This window comes from Triticum urartu, chromosome 7 (assembly GCF_003073215.2).
Source record: "Triticum urartu cultivar G1812 chromosome 7, Tu2.1, whole genome shotgun sequence".
NCBI classification, from domain to species: domain Eukaryota; kingdom Viridiplantae; phylum Streptophyta; class Magnoliopsida; order Poales; family Poaceae; genus Triticum; species Triticum urartu.
The window spans coordinates 138,011,217-138,020,827 of NC_053028.1; the positions used below are offsets into that span (position 1 = coordinate 138,011,217).

A 9,611-nucleotide genomic window follows, 5' to 3' on the forward strand; every position below is an offset into this window, starting at 1 on the left:
TTTGACACATTTTCTAAAAACGGCTCAATTTGACAGTGTTATAGAAATAAACGCTAGTGTTTAAAACATCAGTTTTCTTTTTTCTAAGCACCTACACGCTTAGGATTGAGGGACAGAAGGAGCTACAGGCCAACAAGGAATAGAAGAAGCTGTTCCACTCGGAGCTCTTTTTTTTTAAAAAAAAGCTTAACTCACATTTCAGGAGCGGATGCTGCTCGAGCTAAAGATATGCCCCCAACCCTTGAACAGCTCTCACTTGCCTTGGCCGGTAGCTTGAAATAAACGCTAATGTTTAAAACATCAGTTTTCTTTTTTCTAAGCACCTACACGCTTTGTATTGTGGTCTGTGCATGACCTAATAGGCTCGGTTAAAATTTCATGACCCAAATATTGCACACAGAAAAAAAAACTTCTAATTGTATTTAATGCCTAGGTCAATTTCCTAAGTATGCAATATGAATTTAATGAAAAGTAACTACAGCTTGGTAAAGAGTACAAAGCTGCATTTTTCATAACTTAGACATAACAAAAATAAATAAATCTTTGCGCTCATTTGAAGTTCTTAATTCTAAAAAAGTCTTCAGAATGTTTTAAACGCACAACTTGCCCGCACTAACACACAGGAAATCGCTATGTTCGAAGCAAGCGATGTCTAGTAGAGGCACATAATCAGTTTGTCTAGCCAAATCTGTTACTAATATGCAAGACAACATTACATCATCTGGGAACATGTCAATGCTGGCGCCTATATACAAGAATTCAGCCGTCACATAGTTCTTGTGGTACCAATTACGATTTGGTAGACACATCATGCAATCCTCAAGCGCGTGCGTGGAAAGCTCTTCATCAGGCAGAATCCAAGAAGACTGCATGAAAAGTAGAATTGCATCTTTGTAAGGAACAGCCTTCTCTACTAATCATAACGCAAATCTAATTTGGCATTAACATCCAGCTTGTAAGTACACTTTGCTAACCTGATTTAGTGTCGGTAATTTTTATCGTAGAATGGATTTTCACCCCATGAATCTCTCTCAGCCTTGCCCATCTTTTCAGCTTCCGCCTCCTGCAAGATTGACCGCCTCGTGCTCCTAAACTTTGAAGGCTTTGTACTTGTAGACTGAAAAGAGTAGATAAATTAATTGCACTAGCTAGAAGGAAGATAAAACATATAGAGGGGAAGTACAATTTATGTAAGTGTAGCAATTGAACTATCAGCACGCTGGTGCAAGAAAACCTGCAAGTCAATGCTATACAATGCAAGCATTCAAAAGAGTGAGTTAATCAGCTAGTTATGTTGCTTCACTTACAGTAAAAATGGCATGATTCATAAACCAGTAAAAATGACGTCACAGTACTACGCAGACTAGCATGAAAGAAGGACAAATATCACATAAATGACATAAGCAGGAATATAGAAACACTCCAATAGATAAACATATGATACTAAAGTAATGCATTTGCAAGTATTTTAGCCGACAACAGGAATACCTTGCTAATTAGCTTCTCAAACGCTTCCGGTCCATTTAGTTCAATATATTTCTCAGCGGCTGAGAGTACGTCATCAGATTTACTCAACTTCTCCTTCCTTGGGACGTACCAGATGTTGACTATTTGGCGATTCACAAACATTGGCCGTGCAAAATGCTCGTAAACATAAGCAGCACCATTGAAGCAAGGAAAGACTAGCCAGCAGTTGAAGAACAGTTTTCCATAGGGCCAGAATGGAAGCCTTAAAAAAAACAATGTTAAGAAGGTAAGAGGAATATTTAATCTAGTATATTAAGAAACTCCAGCTTGCAGAGGTAAGAGGAAATTTTAACCAAAGCCGTCCAATGATCAAGGGTAATTCTGGTTACAGGATTTTTTTTTACTTATGCAAGTTATTTCTGATGCGTTGAAAACGAAATGTTTTGTCTTTTAATGTAAAAAACACACCTATGTTTCTTCGTTCATACCATAAGAATGGATTACAAATTATACTACATACACAATGATCGATATACTCCCTCCTTCCATCTATATAGGGCCTAATGCGTTTTTCGAGGTTAACTTTGACCAAATGTTAGAGCAATAATACTCCCTCCATTCCCTTATACAAGGCCACAACCAAAATTACATTTTGCATCAATACAAGGCCACCAACAATAACCGAGGCAAAAAATAATGAAGTTTCTTCGTACTAGCAACTATCTAATACTTACATGCATGTAGTCATAATGACACTTAGCTACTTACTTCCCATTCATTCGTTGCATGCTTGTGGCGTATTAATGATCCCGATTAACAAAAAGAAAAGTTGACTTGAAAAGCAGTCATTAAGTTTTATCTTGGTACCTGTAATATGAGTTTGTGGCCTTGTATAAGGGAATGGAGGGAGTATATGACATGCAACTTACACAAAGCATATCGTCAAATTCGTATGTGAAAGGAGCTTTCAATGATATAATTTTCACATTATGCATGCCATGTACTATAGTCAAAATCTTGTCAATAGAATGGAAGCCTTCAAAAAACAATGTCAATAGTCAAAGACGTTCTTAAAAATGCATTAGGCCCTATATAGATGGAAGGAGGGAGTAGCAAAATTTCAGTTTCAAGTTGTTAATATTTGTTGGCGAGGACATTCTTATTCTTCTGTGCCATACATGTAGATCATGAATTGAATCAAAGATGCAAAGTAGCACTAGCACGTGCAACATCCGTCCAGGTTGTATTTTGAACTTGAAGCATAGCAGTAGCACATCTGGCCCATTTTATCGACAATGGATAGCATTCTGTTCTTATACTACCTACCTAAGTGCTTTCAAAGTTCCGTAAGTATCAAATGGTTGTGTTAGTGATGCCATGTAAACTAAAGTAAATAGTATGCACTGGAGACACTAGCAAGGAAACGAAAACTAATATAGAATTAATACAACAAATTACCTCCTTATTTCCTTATTAACCATGGTGCTTTAGTTATGTATCGTTTCCCTCCAGACTTATATTGAGTGCAAAGTCTACGACAACCTTACGAGGTAATAGTAGGTATGAACCATTAGGTTACATAGGATTAACGGCTCATACTAGTTTGATTGCAGTCTTTAATTTCTCTCTCAGGAAAGCATATCTGAACATCAATTCGCCTTGTAATAGGATTGATGACTCATATTAGTTTGACTCTAGCAAAGGGCAGCCCGGTGCACGTAGCTCCCGCTTGCGCAGGGTTCGGGGAAGGGTCCGACCACTTTGGGTCTTTTGTCGCAGTCTTTCCCTACATTTCTGCAAGAGACTGTTTCCAGGACTCGAACCCATGACCTCATGGCCACAAGGCAACAGCTTTACTGCTGCACCAAGGCTCCCCTTCCGTTAGTTTGATTGCAGTCTTATAAAAGAAGACATTATTGCAGTCCTATAATTTCTCTCTTATGAAAAGATATGTGATCATCTATCCGCCTCTTGGTGCATCAAATAGTTATATTCAGGTATCTCCAATGATTTTAGCAACAAATAATGAATAACACAAAAAAACCAAGAAAAGCATAAAAGGGAGCACATTGAATCAGGGCCAATTCTTCTCTTCATCTTTTAGTGTTACAGCTTTCACTACTGGAAAGTAGAAATTATGAGGAGTGCCACCAACACTGAACATTTTGGGGTATTTAAGGTCTAAAATTCTAAAATATAGTGTATCTGAAGAGCCAGAAAAGTGATGTTTACCATTCAAGTATCGGAGCAAAAGTGAGCTCAAACAAAGTGATAAACGAGTACAGCACCCAGTAAGTAAGCCATTGCTGATCATCTACTTGAGATTTTGTTTCAATTGCTCTCACAGAAGCATATCTGCAAACAGTGTTAACAGAGAAAATGTGGAAATTACAACAGTGGAAATCAGTACCAAGATGAAAAGAGGTAAGTGAATCATGAAACTGAGGATAATGGTAATACTTACAGAGGATAAGCAAGCGAAACTAGTGGCCTGCAAAGAGGAACCAAGATTAAATTGGAACTAAAAGCACTTAGGTATAGCATTTAGAATCCCTAAAAAAAGTATAGTATTTAGAAAAATATCCTAGTCCTGAAGCTAAAGGCATCACACAGACATAGAGCCAGCTATGTCTCTCGGAGAATACATGATAAGACGGCATTATCATTTTTAAGATGAAATATGTTTATTCTTAACAGTTAACCCCATTGTCTGTACTGACATGACAACAATGCAGACAAGCTACTGCACCAACAAAATGTATTTAGCTCCGCAAGATTGTAGCAGCACATGACAGCAGATCCAGTAGTTAAATTGAGCAGAGTTTGTATAACACCGAATTCAAGTTATATCCTGAACACCAATCACTCTCTTCAAATAGACCCGCAGCATTGCTTCCTCCTCTAGGCACGGCTACATTTGCACTGGAGATATAAACGTGTCCCGGACAGAGGAATCGGTATATCTGTCCTTAACTTCCTATTATCCCCACAGCACTGGGGCATACAGATCAGCAAGACGAGCATTAAGTTGCGCAACACAAACTGCTGTCAGCAGTCAGCACCACGTGGTTGGTAATCTCTGTGGAAGCATCAAGCATACAGCTAGTCCAAGATGCAAACATAAACAAGTACTCCACTTGATGCTCTCAAAGAAAGCATCAAGATATCACGCAGAAAACCCCAACTTTGAAGCTAGGGCTTTGAAGTAGCATATTTTCCGTTGCCACTCTCAGAGAAGGAACCAATATAAGGACACGACAAAAAAAATCCTAACTTTGACACTAGGGCTTTGAAGTACAGTCGGATTATTTTTTTCGACCGACACTCTCAGAGACAGCATCAATATAAGGAAACAGGAAAAGAAATCCTAACTTTGACACTAGGGCTTTGAAGCAGGGCATTTACATTTTCTTCCGCCAGCAAGATCCACATGACCCACACGCATTTGCTCACCCTTACCCCGGGACAGCACCTACGAATCGACCGCTCCAAGATTCTCGCACATCTTCGCCACAAAACCCAAGCCCCAAGCGCAGCCTACCAGGCTAACGACATGAACGGCAGATCCATGACATGAGGAAACCGCAGCAACGATGAATCCCCCCAAACTAATCGACCAGTGAACCAATCGCCGGGCGAGGATGCAGCCTTGAACCAGAGCAAGAAAGGGGGAGGGGAAGGGAAGGGGGAGGAGCCCGTACCCGGCGAGGACGTCGAAGTTCTTGGCCAGCACCTTGAGGAAAGATCCGGACCCCATCCCTCTCGCACTCCCCTCCTCCTACCCCTGCTGCTTCCTCGACTCCACTCGCTCCCCCCTCCTGGGTTCCGCAGTACTAGCACCTACTACTACCCTAGTGCGGCGCCGTCGGGGCGTGCGCACAGTAGTGGGAGCAGATTCCTCTTCTTTGCGAGCCGTTGGTGTTTGGTGCACGCGCTTTCTTCTTTTTCACTCGTCTTTTCTCTGGTTTACTTTCTCGCTCTCGTTTTCTTTTCTTTATTATATACGCGAGATACTCTTCGGCATCTTTTCTGAGACGTTTCTCGCTCCTTGCGTATGGCCGACCGCCCTGTGCCGGGACGCCGACGGCTCTTGGGTAGCGGCCACCGCAGAAGGTTCTAGAGTACTTCCATCGTTCACTGGCTGGTAAGGTGGGCTCATTCAGTTTGGCCCATCAATGAAAATGTGTGGATTTCAGTGCAGTTTTGGCCCGTTAAGTCTTGTGAAAGCATAACATATCTAAAGGCCATCGGTTGCAGAAGATCTTAATCTGCATAATATCATAGTTGCATCTGATAGGCAAGAAGTGGTTAACGATATCAATAGGGGGACGAGGGGCCCCAATGCTGGTATAGTGCATGAAATAATAGGTCGTAAGAATAGTTTTCAGTTATGTAATTTCATTCATAAGCGTAGAACTACAACTATGAGGCTCATAAACTTGCCAAGTTCTTTTGTAACCTAGATTCAGGTAGACATGTGTGGTTGGGGAATCCTCATGACCCAACAGTTGTACCTACGAACGTTGCTTTGGAATAATAAAGTTTGGTGAGTTTTTCTCAAAAAAAAAATCTAAAGGCCATCGGAATTTTTACTTTTCTATCTAGCTAGGATTACTTTTCTGGCAAACCCAACGCTGGTTAAGGGCGATTTTCCTAACCAGTGGGGCTGGCCCATTTATCTGTTTTAATCTGTAGGTTTTTTTTCTTCGGTTTCCGAAAACGCAAAAGAAGTGCGTGCAGTGTGAGTCGAACCGGCGACCTCCTGTTTTTGAGGTGCAATGCACTAATCACCCCGCCACACAACCTCATCTGATATTGTTCATATTTCTCTTTTTTTATTAATTCTACTTTTTCTTTCCTTTTTCCTTTTTCTTCTTCCTGGTTCGATGAACTTTTTGGCGAAATTAATGAGCCTTTTTCAAAAAGTTGTTGAATTGTTTTTCAAATTTTGATGTTTTTTTTTCAAATTTGATGAACCTTTTTCATATTTGATGAACTTTTTTCAAATCAATGAACTTTTTCTCAAAATCGTTGATTTATGTTTCAAATTTGATGAATTTTTTTCTAATTCAATTAACTTTTTCTCAAAATAGTTGACTTTTGTTTCAAATTTGATGAACTTTTTACAAATTTGATGATTTTTTTTCAAATTTGATGAATTATTTTTAAATTGACAAACTTTTTCCATTTTTGTGAACTTTTTTTAATTGATACAAACCTTTCTCAAATTTTGATTTTCTTTCAATACGTGGTTTTTGTGAATGTTTTTTCAAATTTATGTTTTTTTATTCAAATAATTTATAGCTGGTATATAATACTACTATATGTTTAATGTTTGTACTAAAAAGAAAGGTCAAATAGTGTTGTTTCCTCTAATAAACAACAAAGTGAGTTTGTCCTAGTGGTTAACATGTCTGGCATTCAAATTGGCGGCCAGAGTTTGATTCCTAATCCAGCCGAATAAACTTGGAGTTTTTTCCTTCGCGTTTTGCCTTTCACCAGTTTGCTACATCACTACTAGAAAAAGAGCTATAGCTAATATGAACATTAATGATGCACCATGTATGTGGTGTGCCACTGCTATATAGAGTGACGCACCAGATACAAGTGCGCCATTAGTGTCCTCATTACTAATGACGCACCAGACACACGGTGCGCCATTACTAGCAAATTTTTTTTCAAAACTATTAATGGCGCACCAGGGCACAGTGTGCCATTACTAGTTTTAACTAAACTAGTAGTGGTGCACCACACTCTCCGTGCGCCACTACTAACAATTTTCTTTTCAAAACTAGTAATGGCGCACATTTGTGAAGTGCGTCATTACTAGTTCAAACTAGTAATGGCGCACTACAATCACGGTGCGCCAATACTAACAATTATATATTTTTTTACAAAACTAGTAATGGCGCATCCCTAACTGGTGCGCCATTAGTAACCATGGCGCATTTTTAGGTGGTGTGCCATTAGTAACTTGAGATCAGCTAGATATTTTGGACAGCCACCTACCACACTCATTTTCCCCACTTCATTCTCTCCACCTCGTCCTCCAAGCTTGTCTCAGCTGCCTCCTCCTCCTCATCTCATTTGCACCATAGATTCACTCAAATTAAGTGGTTAAATTACATTTTTTTGATAGGTAAGTAAGGGGAAAGCTTTCTTTATGTTGTAGATCTACTTTTTTCTCCCTCCAACAACGTGCACATGCACTTTTTATGGCCTACCTAGATCTACGTATGTTTGTGGTGTTGCATATGTTTGTGTTTGCAGGTACCGGTATTTGAAATGCGATAGTTGCCAATATTTTGCCGGAATGTTGATTCATTTTCGTTTCGGCGAGAATTTGGCACGATGCATTCTTTTGATCCTATTTTTAGGCAAAGTCATGCCAAATTTTTTCTTGGTTCTAAAATATTGTTTTGCTCTACCCTGCCGGCGACCATGGTCTGCACGATGACCGAAGACATCGTGAATAGGTTTTTGAGCTCCGCGAAGGCCGAGATGCTTCAAAAGAACGAGACGGAGATAAAATGTCCGTGTCGAAAAATGCAAGCTGAAGAGCCTTATTGCGGACCCAGATTCCGGACAGGTGCGGGACCACCTGCTCTTGCGTGGTTTCATGGATGGCTATCGGTGGCAAGGTGATGAAGATGACTATGAAGTCGTCCATGGGGCCGGGCAAGAAATGAGGAAGGGCGGGCGAGAAGACGAAGAATCTCCAGGACATGATCACGACGGTGATGCTGTACATAGTCATCATGTAGAAGATGCCAGACATGATGATGAGGAAGATCAAGACGAAGGGCATGATCATGAAGATGAAGATGCCGGAGCAGACGACGATGGACTATCGATGGGCTGGGTGCAGGACCCTCATATTCAAGAGCTGCTTCTCAAGCAGACGGATAACGCAAGAGCTGCAGCCCGAGAGAAAGCCAAGCTGGATCAACTGGAGATAGACGTGATTACTCCATTGTATGAAGGATGCAGGCCCGAGGATACCCGCCTGAAAGTAACGCTCATGGCTCTAGAGATGAAGGTAAACACAAAATGATCGACGCATGCTTCGACGAGAACATGTCGTTCTGGCACGAACGTCTTCCCAAGGGGAACAAGTGCCCGACCAGTTTCGAGGAGGCGAAGAAAATTGTGTGTCCTCTGGATTTACCGCACGTGAAATACCATGTGTGCATGAACAATTGCATCATTTATTGGGACAAGCACGCGGAGTCTACCATATATCCGGTGTGCGGCGTCACTCGATACAAGAAGAGGAAGAAAGCTCCTCGAAAAGTGGTGTGGTACTTTCCGATCACTCCTCGTGTGCAGCGGTATTTCACGGACCCTAAGCTAGCAAAGCTCCTGCATTGGCACGGGGATAGGGAGGAGAAGAAGCGAGAAGATGACGGAAATGATCCGGAGATAAATAAAAAAGACAAGATGCTGAGTCACCCTAAGGATGCGAGCCAGTGGCAAGCGTTGAACTTTGAACACCCAAAATTTGGGGCCGATCCAAGGAACATCGTGCTGGGCGCGAGCATCGATGGAGTCAATCTGTTTGGCTGCCAGAGAAGCACACATAGCACCTGGCTTGTGTTTGTGTGGATGTACAACCTTCCCCCCTGGTTGTGCATGAAGAGGAAGTACATTCACGCGAGTATGCTAATTGAAGGGCCGAAACAACCAGGGAACGACATCAATCTGTATCTGGGGCTGCTGAAAGAGGAGCTAGACACCCTGTGGAAAACACCAGCCAATACGTGGGACGCCGTAGAGAAAAAATATTTCCTTATGAGAGCCGCACTGCTCACGACGGTGCACGAGTATCTCGGTTACGAATATCTCGCGGGGCTGGTGGTCCACGGATTTTCTGGATGCATCAGGTGCATGGATGACACAACATATCGCCAGCTAGATAGAGATCCCGGGTCTTCGAAAACCGTGTTCATGGGACATCGAAGGTGGCTTTGCGACAATGACCCATGGAGAAAACGCAAGGATCTGTTAGATGGTGAAACCGAACCCCGAAGATGCCCGCGTACGAGGAGCGGCGAGGAAATAGACGAACTGTTGAAAAATTGGAAAGATTGCCCACTGCCGGGAAAGAAGCAAAAGGAGCCAGAGCCGGGAAAGAAGCGAAAGGC

General features: G+C 41.6%; 1 protein-coding gene across 1 annotated transcript; it reads right to left on the bottom strand.

Moving 5' to 3' along the window:
• Positions 1-486: 486 nt before the first annotated feature.
• LOC125521701 (HVA22-like protein a) lies at positions 487-5,439 on the bottom strand. The gene is made up of 6 exons (XM_048686759.1): positions 5,169-5,439; positions 3,932-3,958; positions 3,700-3,822; positions 1,489-1,729; positions 975-1,117; positions 487-866 (listed from the first exon to the last, which is right to left on the bottom strand). The coding sequence occupies exons 1-5, from the start codon at positions 5,222-5,224 to the stop codon at positions 980-982; spliced, it is 585 nt and encodes a 194-aa protein (XP_048542716.1). The 5' UTR covers positions 5,225-5,439; the 3' UTR covers positions 487-866; positions 975-979.
• Positions 5,440-9,611: the final 4,172 nt, after the last annotated feature.

Excerpts from the sequence above, each read along its gene's own strand:
- LOC125521701 (XM_048686759.1), bottom strand. The coding sequence starts at position 5,224 with ATGGGGTCCGGATCTTTCCTCAAGGTGCTGGCCAAGAACTTCGACGTC. Across the intron at positions 3,959-5,168 it reads AACTTCGACGTCCTCGCCGG|GCCACTAGTTTCGCTTGCTT; the intron begins GTACGGGCTCCT and ends TCCTCTTTGCAG. Across the intron at positions 3,823-3,931 it reads GTTTCGCTTGCTTATCCTCT|ATATGCTTCTGTGAGAGCAA; the intron begins GTAAGTATTACC and ends CACTGTTTGCAG.